The 20,809-nt window shown below is 33.8% G+C and overlaps 1 protein-coding gene across 2 annotated transcripts in view; it reads left to right on the plus strand.

Moving 5' to 3' along the window:
* The window catches only part of LOC101898435 (stAR-related lipid transfer protein 13), a 399,946-nt gene that overhangs the window by 344,282 nt on the left and 34,855 nt on the right, over positions 1-20,809 (plus strand). Inside the window, exon 1 of one of the 2 annotated variants that reach the window (XM_005184118.4) lies at positions 5,966-6,111. The exons of the other annotated variant lie outside the window; for it this stretch is intronic. Within the exon in view, the coding sequence (XP_005184175.2) occupies positions 5,982-6,111 (130 nt within the window). The 5' untranslated portion in view covers positions 5,966-5,981. Of the gene's footprint in view, positions 1-5,965; positions 6,112-20,809 lie in introns of those variants that run through there. 2 annotated transcript variants of the gene reach the window in all.

Consider the following 20,809-nt stretch of genomic DNA (forward strand, 5'->3'; position numbering starts at 1 on the left):
TTCGATGCTATTGGGCTTAGAAAGTGCATAGAAAAATTATTAAAAATTCCTCGACTTTGGGTCTTGGAAGAGCCGAGAAAAAAATGTATAAAATTCCACGCCTTTGGACCATTTACCCTTGGAAAACCAAAAAAAAAATTATTTTCCAAGGCATTGGGCAATGAAAGAGCGTTGATTTTTTTTTTTTAATTTCAAAATCTTGGAAAAAATTAAAAGAAAATTTTACGCCTTTGGTTTTATGAAGAGTCTAGAATAAAATCTGTAATATAAATATAGATAAAAAGGTAAAAATATGAAAAAAATATGGAAAATAATATTTAAATGTATAAAAAATATTTTTAGGCTTGATTAAATCTAAATTTTTAAAACATCTCTCGTTCTCACTTTAGGTTACAAATAAGTTGCTATATTTTCCATAATTTGATAATTTTTAGAAATCTTTTAAATTTAACATGTGTTTGAATTTAGATTTATCTACCCCTTTTTCTTTAGACAGAGAGTTTACCTCACATAATGAATGCCAAGTTATTTTTAACAACAAAAAATATTATATTTTCAATAAGGGCACATAATATGGATATAATCTATTTATAAACAATATACACACATTCATAGTATATTGTTATATATGTTATAACAAAAGCAGCGGCAGCAGCAAAAAAAAATCAATTCCACCTTAATGCTGGCTGCACAATAGCTCTAGCAACTGACATACATACATACATACCAGTTTGTCTTTGTCATATTGAAATCACAAAAAAAGAAGAAACACACACACAACATGCATACATAGCAGCTAAGGACATCATGTCCAAAGCAGGCCAACCAGCCAGTCAACCAACCAACCAATCACTTCTAGCATCATAGTGATGAAAGTGATGAACGGGCTAACCAAACCCCCTCCTCTCTAAATAAAAACGTTATTAAACACACCATTTTAAACATTCATCCAACCATTCCGCCACCGCCAATCAATCCGTACAACAATGTGACGGCGTATACTTAACAACTTTCTCCAATGCCTGGCTCGATGTGTTACGTATACGGCTAACACGGCTACGTACCTCAATGCATTTGTTTGTGCGCCATCCATCCATCCATCTAACCATCCATCTATCTATCCCATTCAATGGGTGACTACGACAACTAGACTAGTGTTTAGATGTATGTGTGTGTATACACCACCATCATTCACGAACAACTTCGAAATTCGAAACGAAACGACAAACATAGAACTGGCACACGACTGAAAACGAAAGCATTTTTTACGAATCATTTTTCAAACACCACCGCAGAGCGCTATAAATCGATTTTTAAATTCTAATGATGTTGTGTAGCAGATACACGATGATGATGATGATGATGACGATGTTGACTAGAAGTTGTGGTCATCCCAGTGCGGTTTGTGGTCATAATGATGATGACCATCATAATTAAATTCACAAACAATTTCTATTACTCATCTTATCATTATTGAGTGTAAGCAGATAGAAAAAGGCCAATGTAATTTTTTTGTGTTTAGTATTGTGGTGTTATGGCGAAATGCTGTGATTCCTTGTGGCTTTTTTGTTTTGTTTACAAAACAAAACAGCTTAACACCAATAAGAGGAGGAATGAACGGGGTATTACAAAGGTAATGCGAAAAAAATATTATCAAATAAAATTTAAATTAAATTGGTTGTTTTTTTTTTAAGGATATAAAAACTTTGAGAACAAAAATCGCTAATATGTATAGCAATACTTTTGGAAGGATATGAAGATTTTTTTGGGGTTTTTAGGATATTTTTGTAATTCTAAATTCGTGGAATTTTTATTTTATTTATTTTTTTTTTTTTGTAATTCTTAATTTGTGGACTAAAAATTATTATATATTTTTATTTAATTTTCGAGTTTTGCCTTATTAAGGTGAATATTGTAGAGATTTAATTGTATATTTAACCTTCGAGAAGAGCATAGTACTATGATATATGCAGCGATCAGATTATTATTATTATGATTTTTTTTTTTTGAAAAAATTTTCTGCATTTTTAAAATCTAGAATAAAAACAAAATGTCCTTGTAGGATAACTCGTAGATTTTTAGATACTCGTTATTTTTTTTTTTTTTTAATTTCTAAGACCTAAGCATAAAAAATGTCTGGATCATTTTCTTCACAAAAAAAAAAATTAAAGACAATATTGAAAATGTTTTTAAAGATATAAAATCGTGACATATAAACAATAATAGATTCAAATACATATCGTAGATTAAAAAAAAAACTCTTTTTTTTAAATTTCGTTTAGTTTTTGATTATTTGTTTAATATAACTATATGTATAAGGTGGACAAGTGTAGCAAACTCTCTGACTAAAAGGGGTAGATGAATCGTAATTCAAAAATTTGCAGAGGACAAATTAAAAAAACAACAAAAAATTGGATATATTAAACTTAAAAAACAGCTGTTAAAATTATTCCAGTGACAGATCATTATATTGTCTACAAGCGTACAAAAGCATTTTGGTGAGAATTTTCCAGAAAAAAAAAAAAAAAAATTATTCGTGACGGAATTCAAGCGTGGTAGTGTGATTTCTTTGTATTTGGCTGGAAAACCAAAAGTGGCTATCGTTAGAGCACTCCAGCATTTAAATCCGAATAAATCTCTTGTGCGTCGTACCATCGCTCGTTACGGTGAAATGGCTCGTGAGCTGAACATATCGCAATATTTCATTCGGCAAATATTGAAAAATGAGCTCGGGGTAAAGCCATTGAAATTCCAAAAAGTGCAAGACCTTATACCGCAACAGAAAGAAAATAGACTCAAAAAAGCTAAAAAGTTACTTTGCTTGGCTGAAAGTGGTGAAGCGCCGAAATTTGGTTTTCTCCGATGAGAAAACATACGTTGTCCAGCAGTTGCAAACAAAAAAAATTATCGTGTTTACTTGCCAAAGAGGTCAGCTGAAAATGTTCACCTTCGGTTGGCCACCAGAACTCAAGCGCCGGCCATGGTGTGGGCGCCATAACAGCGGATGGTCGCTCTCCGCTCGTATTAATCGACCGTGGCATCAGAATAAATGCCAAATATTAGCGCGAAAATATTCTGGAGGGTGTATTAAAGCCTTGAGCACGCAAACATTTTGGTCGCAGACCTTGGACATTCCAACAGCACTCAGCACTTGCCACTTAAGAATGGTTACAACACGAGGTTCCTCGCTTCATATCCAGCGCACAATGGCCTCCAAAATCTCCGGATATCAATCCGTTGGACTATTGTGTCTGGAGTATTTTGAAAGCAAGGTTGACACTAAAAATACCAAAGTGTCGATCACCTCAAGCAAGCGCTTCGCCGGGAGTGGGCCAAAATACTGCAGAGCAACATACGGACAGCGTGTGACATTTCATATGAAGGCCATAATTTGTGCTAAAGGTGACTTATTCTAAAACTTGATGCTATTTCCGACATTATTTGCTTTCATTCAGTAAAATTAAAAAAATAAATAAAATTATAGCGTTTTACTTTGTTGCAGTTTTTTATCTCACCCTGTACATGGGAGCAATGCCCAAATCTGAAGCGATTTTAATATAATTTGGCAAATGTATGTTTGTCTTAAATTCCATTACACATTCCAAATTTCATTGAAATTAGAGGTACATAGAGTGCATTGTGCTTCATACGCATGAAATCGGACGAAAATATATATGGAAGCTGTATCCAAATCTAAACCAATTTCAATATAATTTGACAAATTCTTTTTGTTAGACAAATTCCATAAAACATTCCAAACCTGAGCCGATTTCAATATAATTTGGCAAATTTATCTTTGTTCCAAATTTTGTTACGCCTTTCAAATCTGGGGACTGTATCTGTAATCGATCAATAGATATGTGCATATAAAATCTAAATTTTTTGAGGAACCTCCCATTCTGATGAACTGGAGATAGTTCACCTTTGTTACTTTCAGGCGATGTTGTAGTATACTTGGACATTTTCAGGAAAATCTTTGCAGTGGGTTTCGAATCCAAAAATTACAAATAAACAAGCATATTTTGAAGATATAAACTCTTTGGTTTTGAAATGTATTTAAGCTGATTTTTTTTTAAAAAAAAATTTGAATATTTTAATTTTTTGGATTTTTTAAAGTATTTTAAACGCTCTGAATTATTATAATACAACATTTTTAATAACATAAAATTTTTGATTTTTTTTTAATTTTTAAAGGTTAATATTTTTATATTTTATAGTTCCACATTTTTTAGCAGTAGTTGTCTTACTGTTACTTTTTTTCTTTATAAAAGCCCTTCGGCGAGACATTTACAAAATGGGTCTTTTATATATATCTCTTATGTGGTGTTAAAGTTTGCCAAAAATGTTCTCTTATTTATTATAATTTCCATCCCTATATAATACCATTTCGAATACCCTATGGTTAGCATCTACTACTTGTTGTTACTGCCTGCTTGGTTGGCAGACATAAACACTTTGCATATCGAACAATATCGACAGGCAACGAAGCACAACATCGCCCTGTATTGGCAAGCAGGCAATATATATATATTTTTCTCCTCTGCGGATGCTGTTGCCTGTGTTCGGGCTCTATTTTGTTACATTGCGAAGACTCCCTCAGTACGGTCGTATATTTCAGTGGAGAAAGTTACGGTATTTCGGAGAAACACTTTTGTTTTTGAAACGAATTTATTTTCCGTTACTCATACGGTCGTACGTTTATATTCATCATACGCCTGCTGTCGAAAATAAAAGAAAGAAGTCTGTCAAACCGAAAACATCGTTGATTGTCGATTGGCTGTGGGTGGGTGTTCTCAGTTCGTAGTTAATAATGACGAATATGTTGTGATTATCTCCTGCAGCTGATGAAGTGACAGTATTGTGCGTGTGTATGAAGTGAGAGCGTTGAACACAGTTTGTACGGCCGTGTTTTGCCTCAACATTGCGGCATTAATTCATTAGTAGTGCCACAGGCTTCGTAGGTAACAGACGTGTGATATTTCCATTCATAAGGAGAACATGTTGGTTATCTGGTGAAGGCGGCATTGCTTGTTAGTCTCTCTCGCTCTCTCTATTTTGCCATAAAAACGTAATGTTTACATTGCCAAACTTTTGCTAAATATTGCAGTCGCGTGACAACCATTGCCGATACGTTCCATTCATTCATGCCTGCATTGATGTGCGTGTGTGAGTGTGGTGGTTGACCAAAAGAGGAAATAAAACAAGTGGTGAAAAAGAAAAACAACAACAGTTTCCTGTTCTCTCAAAACGCAACAAAACATTGTGTGTGTGTGCCAATAGTAGTTGCTAGTGTTCGTGCCAGAATGCAGCGGAACACTTAAGGCGAAAATTACGCACAAATGAAAACAAACAATTGTGCATCATTACAACACAGTTGGTGTTGAGTGCGGTGCATCAGCTAGTTTTTAGTGATTGGCCGGATAGCGCATGCTGCAGTGTGTGATTTTCTAAGTCCAAAATATAATAACGTTAATTTCCAAATAAAAAGTTAAACATACAATTTTGTGAAATTTTATGAAACAAAACGAAAAAAAAAATAGTCTCATAATTGAAAATCCAAGTTTGCAGAATTTTTTCCATTTGTATTTTTTGCGTGAATTTCGTTTCGATCTCTTTTGCCCAATATTTGGTCTTCAATGTAAAGTGAAAAAGTCAGCAGCAAGAAAAAAAATTGGAAATTTCACAACAATCCCTTTACCATTTGTCACATGTCAGAAAGCTGTCAAAATAATTGAGTGAAAAGCTTTTTATGAAAATAGCAACAAAAACAAAAAGCAAAAAAAAACCAAACCCGGAACGCAAACGCACTGGCATCAGTTGGGTGTCTTTCGTTCATCAAACAATTATCGTTCAATTTGTCACAGTGGCATCGTCATCATCGGCAAAAACAACAACAACAACAATAATCTTCAATATTGATCACTTGATTTTATTTTTGTAAATTTCCCTTTGCTCCGCCACCATCAATATCAGCTGTCAAAATGCAACGTCGCATGTCAATAACGATACGAGAATACAAATTCTTTCGTAGCTTTTCACAGAAATTCGAAAATTGGCCGAAACGCAAGGCGGAAGCATTATGGCGGAAAATGCGTGAAAGGAAAATTGCAGGTGAATATTTGGAAAAAATAAAATCCTACTTAATTTTAAAGTAAATTTCTGCAATTTTTTTAACTTCTACATGGAAATACTTAGATTTATTAAATTTAATTGTGGCCAAAGCCAGTAGCTTTAAATGCGGCAAAATTTGGGGCCATCACTAATTTTCCAAGAATTCTACTCCCAAATGACTCCACTTTCATTGAAGAGGGTGAGATAAAAAAATTGCATGAAAGCAAAAAATTTCAGAAATAGCATCAAATTTTAGAATAAGTTCAGATTTGTTCGAAATGGCCACCTTTGGCTCGAACTATTGCCTTTAAGCGGTCAATTAAACCGTCACACGCTGCCCGAATGTTGCTCTGCGGTATTTTGGCCCATACCCGGCAAAGCGCTTGCTTGAGGTGATCGACACTTTGGTATCTTTCAGTGCCAACCATGCTTTCGAAAATACTCCAGACGCAATAGTCGAACGAATTGGTATCCGGAGATTTTGGTGGCCATTATGCACTGGGAATGAAGCGAGTAACCTCATTTTGTAACCATTCTTCGGTGATGCGTGCTGAGTGCGATGGTGCTGTGTTCTGTTGGAATGTCCAAGGGCTGCAGCCAAAATGTTTGCGTGCCCCAAGGTTTTAATACACCATTGTTCCAATTTATCCAAGGATTTTATTGTGGACTAATCAAGTATTTTTTTATTTCGTTCAAATTCTTCAAAATATGTTCAAATTCTTCAAAATGTGGGACTAACACTAATTTTTCAAGAATTATTTTTCCACTTTCATTGTATGGTCGATATAAGTTTTTTGTATTGGAATTTGCATTTTCAGAATATTCCAAAATGAAATTAAATCTCCGAGCTCCACATTTTACAAGATCCAGAGAAATCGGCAATTATTTCATTTTCCCCAAGATTTTTTTTCCAAAAAACGATCTAATATCAATGTATGGTCAGTATCACTAAATTCTTTATTGATTTCTTTTGAGTTTTTCTAAATAGAAAATTTTCCAAAAAATCTTGTTTACATTCCTTTTTTTAATAGCTGTGCCCAGTGTTGATTTAGGTTTTTTTTCTTTTTTTTTATAAAAACCCAATTTTATTTGTATTCTTTGATAATGGTTTGTTTACTTAATTGGTCGGGAATTATTTATATTTCTGTGGCGATTCAAATTGATATCATTAGACGATGCTCAATTATGAAAATGATTTTATTTTTATGAAACTGAAGTAGTGAGAGATTTGCTTGGCGGGGGAGGGTGGGGAGCAGTGGCACTGACTGGTCAGCATATTGGTCGTAGACTTTCTCCTCTCTGTGTGTGGTATGAAATTGGTCAAGATTGGTTGGATAAACGGTTTTTCGGATTCTTCGACATGAAATGGCTTTATAATGTTTTTCAAATGCTAACAAGTGGATTTTGAAAAGGGAAACAATCTAATTTTAGAGGAGAAAAAACTTTTTTTTCCTAATTTTTTGGTTAGAAATTAAAAAAATGAGCTTGGCAATCTCGGTGTCAGGTACTAAGGATCGAATATTTAAACAGAAATACAGCATGTGTTAACACAAAGATCTTGGTCAATTTGACCCGGAATATTTAAGCTTCATCAATTTTTTAAATTCTAAATTTCTGGAAAATTGGTTAAAATTAGATTTTTGGTCTGGTCAGATTTTTAATTTCATGAAAAATTATGTGACGACGCAATAGCGTCCCGGGATTTAATTTTATATTCTGAAATGAAAATATATACTTGGCCTTCTAGGTGTCAGTTACTAGAGATTGATAATTTGTCCAAAAAGATATAATCCCAGATTTTTGGGAACAAGAGTCAAGTTTGCTGGAATTCAAATTTCATGCTCATATTTACGGCTCTTGATCATATTATTGATCCTGAAAATTAACTTCAAATTCTAAATTTCAAAATTAACATATTTCAAGAAAAGTCGGTTAATTCGCGACCTACGTTGGGCACCAAAGCTAATGTAATGGTTTATTCATTGAATACTTCGTTTCTATCTAAGGAAAAAAGTACTAACACATCGACCTTAAACTTGAAAATAATGTTTAACCCCACATTGGGCGCCGAAATCCAAACTGAAACTCAGTTACTCTGTAAATTTCCGCTCGTCGTGGAATGAAAAACCTCCTGTTCAAGAATGTAATTCCTTCGAACGATAATTAAAAAAGGTTGTGACCCACGTTGGGCGCCAATGCTAACGTGACGGCTCATTAAACACTATTTACTAAAACCTCTGAAAATATATAAGTATATCCAACCATAAAAGGCATATCGTTAAGCGGAATCGTGAAAAGGTTGATTGAAGACCTTAAGGACTCACGTTGGGCGCCAAATGTGAAATTAAACTAAGTTCTTTGATAAGTGTGGGAATATTCGGCGATTTTAAGTTTCAATGGAAAGGTTAATGTTCATTAACAATTTTTCTCAAAGATAATTGAAGAAGTCAAGGCCAAAGTTGGACGAGATTCCATTTAATGCTGGGATCTAAACAATTTCCGAAAATATTGAACAATCTATTTGAAATTAACGAATACTTAGTTTTCATTATAATGGTAAACAAAAACTTAGTGAGGCTGATTAAAAGACTTGTGCCTCACGTTGGGCCCCAAACATAAAATGAAATTTAGCTACTTATTAAGAATGGGATTCTAGGTTTACAATGTTCAAAAAGAAAATTTCGTTAAAAGAAAAATTGTAAAAGTTGTGACGGTTCATTATGCCCTATAAACCAAAAAAAAAAAACATTTGAAAATATTAAACAATCTGTAAACGACGATAAAAAAGGTCTATAATCCCAAACATGAAAAGCCTATTTAAGCTGCTTGTGCCCCACGTTGGTCGCCAAATGGAAAATGAAACTGCAAAATATGGGAAAAACCGGTGATGGACTTCCGCATCTGCAATTGACTATTTAAGGAGCTTGAGCCCCAAATATAAAATAAAACTGAGAAATATAGAAAAAATTAGGGATGGATTTCCACATCTTCAATTGGACAGACATGTAAACCAAAAGAGTTTTGATTATTAAAATATGAAAACGAACATTTTCCTCCGGCTGTGTTTCTACTGATTTTTTTTTAAACTTAAAAAAAATAAAAAAAGCTGTAAGTTCGGCCGGGCCGTTCTTTGAATACCCTTCACCATTTGGAACGATTTTGGCAATTTTCAAAAATAAAACGATCTGTAAAATCTTAAAAATACCAAATGCAGCTATTATATTAGACGACGTGGACCTGCATAGGCAACATTTGTCATAAACCATCTCAATATTCAAATGCGAAATTTGAATAAAAAATTCGGTGGATAATGCAGCTAAAATCATCAAAATACCGAATCTAGGGACTAACCCTTACATAGGGGCTATACGAAGACGTGGACCTGCACAGACAATTTTCTATCATAGGCTGTATTATCCATTATGAACTTCAAGCACCAATTCCGGTGAATAATGTAGCTAAAATCATCAAAATACCGAATATCGGGAGGTACCATTATATGGGGGCTATACCAAAACGTGGACCTAAATGACCCATTTTCAATACCAAAAGTCCTGCAGACATAATACTCATTTGAATAAAATTTTATTTTTTTTTTTTTTACTTCAAAAAAAAAAAAAAAAAAAAAAAAAAAAATCTGCCAATAGAACTTGAGTCGAACCTGAAATGTTTCTAGTGTATAATTCGCATATGCTAATTTGCAATTTGTTCGAAATATATACTACTTTCCAGAGAACGGCCCTTCTAAGCCACCATCCACACCAAATATGCCTGATGAGCCGCTTAACCAACGGCGAAACGCGTCGCATAGTGGTGAGTGTGTGATAGTGTCTATCTGGCTTTTCTTTTCACTGCAAATTTCAGATCATTAAGTTCGTCACGAAAGAGAAAACAAACACATAAATCATAAAACATATGATATTCGCCTTAACAAGGCAAAACTCTACTTCATTTCGTTCGAAAGCTAGAGTGATTTCCACAGACGGGCGGACATCGCTAAATCGACATAGAATCTTATGCTGATCAAGAATTTATATATATATACTTTGTGGGGTCTAAAATGTATATTTCGAGGTGTTACAAACGGAATGACAAACTTAATATACCCTCCATACTATTGGTGGAGGGTATAAAAAATCCAAATTATGCAGTGATTGTATCCGGTGTGTTTAACGATAATTTTTCCCTGGCTGTATTCCTATGAAAATCTATTTAAGCAGAAAATCTAAATAAAACATTGATTGTATCCCAAATTTCAACGAACATTTTCCCCCGGCTGTACTATTCCTATGGAAATTTATTTAAACTCGAACACGAAAAAGAACAAATTCCAAATCAAACATTGATTGTATCCTGTTTTTCAACACCTCCATCTATCTCAGCAATAATTAAATTATATGATCCGAAGACAAGTTAAAAGTTTGTTGTTCTTGTTTTTTCTTTTAATTTGTGTATTTCTTTCGCTTTTTTTTTGGATTTTGTTGTTGCTCTTCTCTGCATATCATCATTCGTAACTCATATAGATTCAGACATACCGAGAATATTATTTATCAACAAATTATTGGAATTTGTTTGGTCATTGAACATGGGGGGAATTATGGCAAAAATCATACGTGCTCCAATGGGGGTATGAAAATTATTATTGTTGTGAATTGAAGGTAAACAAAAACAAACGCACACACACACACACACACACTAGAACTATATTGAAACTGAGAGGGAATACAGAGAAAAGAAATTAATAATTTAACAACCAACAATGCATAGAGGCTGGTCTATAAAATAATCGGTTTTGTGTGTGTGTATATATAGGTAATTGTGTTTCTTTTGTATTAATTGTTGCAGAAAAAGGGACAATGACAACATCAACAATAATAAATAAATAAAAAATCCATCCTGACTCACTAATTCAATTCATTGACTCGGGAAATAAACGAAATTCATGGTGACCACATGGAGGGGGTATTCATAAAGAGTCTATCTCGATATTTGTGTTTTTATTCCCACCACCATACTATGGAGGGTACATATATTGACTTTGTCATTCCGTTCGTAACTCCGCGAAATTCTCATGTCAGACCCAACATAGTACATATATTCTTGATCAGCGTAAAATTCTAAGTCGATTTAGCGATGTCCGTCCATCTGTCTGTTATAACCACGCTATCTTTCGAACGATTTTGAATAGAAGGCTAACATTTTGCACACATGTTTACTTAAGTCCGTAAATGGGCCATATAGGTCCACGTTTTCATATAGCCACCATATAACAGTACCTCCTGATATTCGGTATTTTGATGATTTTAGGGACACAATTCAACGAAACTGTTTCAAATTTGATATTTGAAGTTCGTAATGGATACTACAGCCTATGACAAAATATTGTCTGTGCAGGTTTACGTCTCCATATAGTCCCCATATGACGGTACCTCCCAATATTCGGTATTTTGATGATTTTAGCGTCATTATTCACCAGAATTGTTTCAAATTACGTATTAAGAGTTCATAATGGGAACTTCAGTCAGTGACACAAAATTGTCTATACAGGTCAAGGTCATCCCCATATATCAGTAGCTCCCTATATTCGGTATGTTGACGATTTTAGGTACAATATTCGCCGAAATTGTTTGAGATATCGTATTTGAGGTTCGTAATGGGTGCTACAGGTAATGGGTGAATATGGTAATGGCTTATGACAAACAATGCCTATGTAGGTCCACGTCGTATAGACCCCAATATAACGGCAATATTGGGAATTTTTAAGATTTTAAAAGAATTTTTAACAGATTTTTATTTCTTGAAAATTTCCAAATTCGTTCCAAATGGTGGAGGGTATTCAAAGTTCGGCCCGGCCGAACTTTCTGCTTTTTAACTTGTTGTTGTTAATTTTTTTCCTTGATTTATGTGGACACCACTTGTTGAGCAATGATTATGTTCAGAATTGTTATGACAACGAGTCTCTAATTAATTTTTACTTATATATATTACTGATTCACCGGGTAAAGATTATTGTATGTGGATTATTTAATTAATATTATTTTTCATGGGAATATATTAATTGATATTGACACATGTTTATTTATTTATGTACATGACGTCTATTCCAAATTGTTTTCCCCTTCTAAAAATATAAATAAATAAATAATAAATATTTTCATTTGTTTTTTTTTTTTTCTAATCATTTTTTTCCGGATAATAAATATAAGTCATGTCAACAAAAAAATTCACACATAACTCTTTCTTCCGACTAATTTGCATGGTCATTTTTTTCTCTTCAGAAGAAGAAAATTTATTTCATATTCATTTTGATTAATTCTTATTAACAGATTAACAAGGTGTATAACGCATAGCCTTCGCGAGAAATAAAATTAAAACAAACAGATCATGTACACGTAAGCGCGCACACACAAGAGTCCCCCTACTTCCCTGCCATTTTATGGTGACAAAAATTCTCATGAAACAATAAAAAATTGCCATGACAATAAGAATTGCCATATGAATTTAATTAATTTTTTTAAAAGGACTGTTTAAAAACACACCCTAAAATACAGTCAGCAAAGGATATGGGTATTCACATTTTGATAAAGAAACTATTTCATTGATACGCCTTGTTGGCTAAACGAATTTATTTAGTTTCCTTACAAAAAACATAAAAACGAAAATAAAAAAATTTCACACCCCAATGAAACAACAATAACAATTAAATCAAAATACAAAAAAAGAAAAAATTAAAAATATATATATATAAACGCCAAATGAAAATTATATCACCCAAATGGAAAATTATCAGACATTTGGCGGACAGCTATGTGGACGGTTATGGCAGTGAAATGCGTGAGAAATGAAAATACGACAACGCCATCAAAATCACAGCCACAGCAACACAAACATGGTGACAACATTTTTTTTTTCAATGGCAGACAGACAGACTCCTACAACATTCCGGAAATGTTATTATTTCGCACATTTTAAATTTTTTGTGTGTGTTGTTTTTGTTCAAAATGCATATCACCATTTTTGTGATTATCGTAGATCAGTAAACATCACAGAGGAATTTTTTTTGGTCAAAAAATAAAACATATGTTTTGAAAATTTTGGAGAGAAATAAAAAAAAAAAAAAACATTTATGTTTTTTCCCAATTTGTAAAAAACATAACAATTTGATGTTATAATTTTAGAATTTAATTTGAAGACTTTTATTTGGTGGGAAATGAGATTAGGATTTGAAACGGATATGGGCGTAAATTTTTTCAAAAAAAAAATGTTAAATAAAAAAATAAATAGGAAATGAAAGTGTTAGGAGATGATATTGGTGTTCACAAAAAAAAAAAAAAAAAAAAAAAAAAAAACAATAAAACAGCTGTAAGTTCGACCGGGCCGAGCTTTGTATACCCTCCACCATATGGAGCGAATTTGGCAATTTTCAATCAGTTAAAAATTCTTTTAAAATCTTAAAAATTCGGGTTTATACGACGACGTGGACCTGCACGCCCTTACAATATTCAAATGTGAAACTTAAAAAAAAAAAAAAAAAAAAAAACAAGTATAAAAGCAGTAAGTTCGGCCGGGCCGATCTTTGAATATTCTCCATCATTTGGAACGAATTTGACAATTTTCAAAATATTAAAATCATCTAAAAATTCTGTTAAAATCTTAAAAAATTCCGGAAGTAGCCGTTATATTAGGGTCTAGACGATGACGTAGACCTACATAGGTAAGTTTTCTCATAAGCCATTAGAATATTCAAATGCGAAACTTGAAAAAAAAATCAGTTTATAATGTAGTATAATACCGAATATCGGGAGGTACTGTTATATGGGGGCTATACGATGACGTGCACCTGCACAGAACATTTTTTATAGGCTGTAGTATCCATTAGGAACTTCAAATACCAAATTTGAAACATTTGCGGTAAATAATGTCGCCAAGATCATCAAAGTACCGAATATCGGAAGGTACCGTTATATGGAGGCTATACGAAGTCGTGGACCTGCACAGACAATTTTCTGTTATAGGCTGTAGTATCCATTACAAACTTCAAATACCAAATTTGAAACAATTCTGGTGAATAATGTCGCTTAAATCATCAAAATACCGAATATCGGAAGGTACCGTTATATGGAGGCTATACGAAGTCGTGGACCTGCACAGACAATTTTCTGTTATAGGCTGTAGTATCCATTACGAACTTCAAATACCAAATTTGAAACATTTCAGGTGAATAATGTCGCTTAAATCACCAAAATTCCGAAAAACAGGAGGTACCATTATATGGGGGCTATACCAAAACGTGTACCTACATGACCTATTTTCAGTAACAAAAGTCCTGCAGACATAATGCACATTTGAGTAAAATTTTAGCAACCTACTTCATTTCGTTCGGAAGCTACAGGGATTTCTACAGACGGACGGACATCCGATCAAAAATATATATACTTTGTGGGGTCTAAAATGTATATTTCGAAGTCTTACAAACGGAATGGCAAACTTAATATACCCTCCATATTATGGTGTATTGTATAAAAATAAAAAAAAAGTCGTTGCAGGCAATCTTTAAACTATTCTTTCAGAAAGTACCATTTTAACTTCCAACATTTTGTAGTTTTATTCAAGACATTTTCATTTTTATTTCCAGAATTTTGTATTTTTATTCAAATTCTTTTAATTTTTTTACCAAACTGAAAAACAAATGTTATTTTCATAAAAACATATAACTAATTTTGTTTTTTATTTATTTATTATTTTTTTTTTTTAATAATGTAGGCCAACTCATTTTTTCATAGATCGGTCAATATCACCAAATATGACCCAGTTTGCAGAAATCAGCCCATTTGTAATGACCGCAAAATTTGTGTCTTTGGGCCAAACACATATATCATATTCATATGATACATACGTGATTCATATACGAAAAATAATTTCATTTTTATAGAGCAACGAACAATGACTGAAATTGAATCATTAATATTGTATTTAATTTCTTCCTTGTGGCCGTATCATCGGCAACAGCCACTTTATAAGCAATTTGTTTTGTTCATTCATGGATTCGTAATCCACAAAAAAAAAAAAAAAAAAACAAAAAAGAAAAAGGAAAAACAATGATTGGAAACAAATCTTCCTGTTTATAGTCTATATATATTTTATTTTATTTAATGTGCCTACGTGGATACATTGTTTTTGAGAAAGGAAAGGCAAAAGTCACTTTAATAGAGGAGTGTTCTTATTTTTCAGATAAAAGGAGGGGAATCGGGTGATATTTTCGGAAACATGAAGGTTTAGATTTTCACAACTTTTCCGAAAGAACCTTTTGAATACAAAATATAAATTTAAATATATAAAAAAGATTAAAATGAGTGACTGCCTGATCTATGATTAATCAACCCCAGAGTTTCAATGTTGGTGGGTAGAGATGAGATAAGGCTGGGTTTTTGTAAATTCTATGGCTAGGTACCAAAAGGTACTGGTATTTTGTGAACGGATACAGCCAAAATCTTGACATTGGTATAAAAATTAAGTTCGGGAAGTGAATGTTTTTGGAAATGCATACTAAGTACTAAATTCAGTACAATTTGCTTTTGGTTGAACGGATTAAACTGGGGATTAAAGATGTTGACATTGAGGTTTCTACTGGAGCAGACACTGCTTAAAATTTGAAATGTGGCATAAGGATCACTGCTAGTGTGTAGGTTTGAGATTTGGAAGTGGTTTTTGGAAATCCGTACTAAAAAGGACTAAATGTTACTAAATTTGGCATTTTTCACCTTCAAATCAGCCAATAAAGGTGTTCTTTTTGGTTCCTTTTCCAAAATATGGCTAAGAACTCTTTTTAGACGGATACTTAGCAAACCACAATATTGTACAAATTTATTTGTAAAAAAATATACTGCAGGTCACAGAAAACATCAAAAGTCTAAATCGCATTGAACTACAGAAATTCATATACAGGGTGAGATGAGAAAACTGTAACCAACTTCAGACTGCTGTCATTTCTACGCCACTCATCCGACAGCTGTTAAAATTATTCCAATAACAGTGATGTGATTATATTGTTTACAAGCGTAGCATTTTGGTGAAGATTTTCCAGAAAATAAGTTATTCGTGATGGAATTCAAGCGTGATAGTGTGATTTCTTTATAATTGGCTGGAAAACCACAAGTGGCTACCGTTAGAGCACTCCAGCATTAAATTTGAATAAATCTTTTGTGTCTCGTACCATCGCTCCTTACCGTGATATTGGTAGCGTAGTCCGACGTCAAGGAAGTGGACGGAAGAAAACAGCAACATCAGCAGAAATGGTTCGAAAAATAAAGAAGCTACTTGATCGAAACTGGCGTCGCAGTGGCCGAAATATGGCTCGTGAGCTGAATATATCGCAATATTCCATTCGGCAAATATTGAAAAATGAGCTCGGGGTAAAGCCATTGAATGAGAAAGGGTAAAGCCAAGAACTTACACCGCAACAGAAAGAAAATAGACTCAAAAGAGCTAAAAAGCTGCTTCGCTTGGCCGAAAGTGGTGAACTGCCGAATTTGGTTTTCTCCGTCTCCGATGAGAAAACATTCGTTGTCCAGCAGTTTGCAAACAAACAAAATGATCGGGTTTAGTTGCCACAGAGGTCAGCTGAAAATGTGCACCTTTGGTTGGCCACCAGAACTCAAGCGCCAGCCATGGTGATGGTGTGGGCCGCCATAACAGCCGATGGTCGCTCTCTGCTCGTATCAATCGACCGCGGCATCAGAAAAAATGCCGAATATTAGCGCGAAAATATTCTGGAGGGTGTATTAAAGCCTTGGGCACGCAAACATTTTGGACGCAGACCTTGCACTCAGCACGCGCCACCCAAGAATGGTTGCAAAATGAGGTTCCTCGCTTCATTTCTAGCGCACAATGGCCAACAAAATCTCCGGATACCAATCCGTTGGACCATTGTGCCTGAAGTATTTTGAAAAGCAAGATTGGCACTAAAAAAGTACCAAAGTGTCGATCACCTCAAGCAAGAGCTTCGCCGGAAACAGGCCAAAATACCGCAGAGCAACATTCGGGGAGCGTGAGACGGGTTCTTTTGCCGTTTGAAGGTCATAATTCGTCACAAAGGTGACCATTTCGAACAAATCTAAGTTATTCTATTCCGACATGTTTTGCTTTCATTCAATATTTCCGACATGTTTTGCTTTCATTCAATAAAATTGAAAAAAAAAAAATGTAAAAATTTTGGCGTTTGACTTTGTTGCAGTTTTTATCTCAACCTGTATACACATTTTTGGCGTTGAATTACGTTTAGACTTTTGATGTCTTTTGGGGCCTTTAGTAGAATTTTGTGGGGAATTAATGTGTGGAATATTTTAACTTGCTGGATGCCGTTTAAGGGGATTGTTTACCATTATTAAAAAAAAAACGCAAAAAAAGACCCATTTGGTATCTTGTTTGAGGGTTACATATACATAAAATGTATGAAACTTAAAAATTTAAAAGCGTTCGGCACGGCCGAAATTAGCTGCTTTTCTTCTTGTTTTTTTCTCTTTTTTTCTACGATTTTTTTGTATGTCTTTTTTATAAATTTATTTTATTAATATAGCTATTAATTAATTTATATGTAATTTGCTACCTTCTTTATTTATTTATAAATTTATTAAATGTATTTAATCATTATACTTTTCAACTCTGCTCAAATTCTATCTAGCCTTGACATGGAACCTCGTGATGCTGTTTTACCAAATTCAATGCATTCCAACTCCGTTGTAAATTTCAAAATAAATTTAAATTTTTCCCAAAAAAAATTTAAAAACATATATAACAGGATTATGCTTGGCCTTTTATTGTCCATGACGTTGACTCTCAATTCTGCATAACAGCTATGATGCGGCTTGAAATGTCCACACGACTTTTATTTCTGTACTACTGACATGACTACATACGTTTTATAGACAAAAAAAGGAAAATCGCACCATCCTTTGTTGTGTTAAAATTCAATTGAATAACAAATTTGCATATAACATTTTAATCAAATTTTAAAGAAAGAAAGAAAAAATAAATAAAATTGTTTTTGGTCACCCAAAAGCTTCACACAGCCATGTTAAACATCTGCCCATGCTTTTCTACATGATTAAAATCGCACTTTAGCCCACCACTTGGATGGGTTTTTAATTAAGGCACCAAAATTAGTGGTTTCACTTTCACTCATATCCCTTTTGCACTAGGTCTCCATAGACGCCCATATCCGCATGTGATAGTGGGTAGTCATTGCTGTTGTTGTTGCTCGAGAACATTGAAGGCGTTAACCAGCCATTCGAGTCCACAAAACATTGATGGGTTTTACACAAAGGACCTTTCATTATGGAGCATCGATGACAGAATCGGTGGGGTGCATGCAGAGCATTGCACTGCAAATCACGCTTCAATGAATTCACTTTAGCGCAATGTTTGCAAAACAGGTTAAATGGAAAAATTTCCACTCGACAAAAGGCAGGCTGGCTGACTAACGTTAGAGGCCTAGGGCCGAGGGATGTGTGTTCGAAAACAATAAATAAACCTGCCGCCCTCATACCCAGGTCGTTGGGTATTCAAACAAATAAATAACAATATCATCAGGATTGTCATCAACACTAACACCAGCACTTACAACAACAAGAACACATACTCGTCATGGCTGGTGAAAATGTTGCTGCCGGTTAGTTGTTGTTGTAAAAAGGATTGTTGTCATTTTCTTGTGTGTGTGTGTTGCTCGCAATGTTAGTTGTCATCTGGAAATGAATAAATCTGGTTTTATAAAATGCAGAACTATGGCTTGTGACATCAACACACACTCTCACTCACACACATGCCATTTCCCTTAACTATTTATCCATTCATTCATTGTTAAAGATGGGGAGAGGGAGAAAAAAATCAATTCCCACCTTATCATGTTTTTGTAAAAAAAAATGTTCAAGGATTTTTAAATTGTTTGCCACAAATATAACAGCAGCATAAATAAAGGGGTCGAAAAGGGAAAGGATATGAAGCAATATTTTAATTGAATTACTGCACATGTTCCATACATATATATTAATTTAATTCAATCAACCATTAAGTGCATATCCCGGCAGACATCCTGTTATAGCAGATATTAAACTAAAATTCTGTCCAGACACAATTTAATTAAAGAATTATGTGGTTTAGGTTTAACTTTGAAAATATAAAATATTTGCAATTCTATTGCTATTTTGTATAAAATATAAAAATTTGTATTTATATTTTTTATATATATAACCTCGTATGTGTGTGTGCATCTCCGTAATACCAACATTTAACTCTCTTGAGACAGGCATCCAATTCAAACAAACTACAAACTGTCACCTACGTTTGGTGTTAAATACAAAAAGTAGTTTTCTCTCTCCCTCTCTCTCTCTTGCTCTACCTTGCTCTTTTTATGAGATAACTTTTTCTATTCAATTTAAAGTTTTCAATTGTTGTGTGTGAAATCCTTTACATGTCACAATGACATTGCAACACACCTGCACAGAAAATGACAATGGTATTGAGATACTGAAATCCTGAAGCAAAAAATGTTGGGTAAAGAGGCTCTTCTTTTATGGAGTGTCGAAAAAATGCAAAAATCGGTGCTGAGTCATATTTGTATTTTTTATTCTTATTTTTTTAATTTCGTTTTTTATTTTATTTAATTATTTACTTTTTTGCAAATTTTATTAATAAAAAATACAATATTGTACAAATTTTATACCCTCAGTCATATTGCTGCAGAGGGTATATATAATTTGATACGGTCAAAACATGCCTAGTCGAAATAACGGTCTCTTTGGACCAAATCCGTTTCTAAACATTTGGAGTCGATCTATTGATACCCTTCCACAGAAAAGGTCGAAATTTTCAAAAAATATATTTTTTGCACAAAAAGAGAAAGGATAATCTGATTTTGCCCCAACTTTGCAAATCCTAATATTTGCGTCAGTGCTAAGTCAGGTGTGAAAATGGACAATATCGGCCCACTTCATCAAGTACCTCCCCCACAAATGGTCAAAATTTTGAATAATTATAACTCCCATAAAATATGATATAAGAGTCCGATTGTCTTCAAATTTCACACATCCTAATGTTTTTATGAACCTAAGGTCTGGTATCAAGATGGAATATATCGATCCACTCCTTCTGGTACATCCCCCACAAAGAATCGCAATTTTAAATATCCATTAAGCTCATAAAACGCGAGATTAACATCCGATTTGATTTAGACTTGGCACATCTGAATATTTCTATCAACACAAGATATGTTATAGAGACGGTAGAGATCCGACCATTCCTTCTGGTACCTCCCCCACAAAGAGTCAAAATTTTGAGTAAGCAAAAAAATTTGAAATAAGCATCAGGTTCTCTTCATATTTCACACATACAAACATTTCTGGCAACACAAGATCTGTTGTGAAGATGACATATATCGGTCCACTCCTTCTGGTACCTCTCCCACAAAAGCTCAAAATTTTGAATATCCAAGAAGCTCATAAAAAAGCGAAATCAACATCCGATTCCATTGGTACATCTCAAGATTTCCATCGACACACAATCTGTAATAAAGATGGTAGAGTTCGGACCATTTAATTTGCTACTTGCCCCACACATAGGGCTCAAGATTTTGAAAAACAAGACGCTCAAAAAGACGAAATAAGCATCCAACTCTCTTCAAATTTCACACCTCTTGTGAAGATGC

The sequence above is a fragment of the Musca domestica genome, unplaced genomic scaffold (genome assembly GCF_030504385.1).
Source record: "Musca domestica strain aabys unplaced genomic scaffold, Musca_domestica.polishedcontigs.V.1.1 49, whole genome shotgun sequence".
NCBI lineage: Eukaryota > Metazoa > Arthropoda > Insecta > Diptera > Muscidae > Musca > Musca domestica.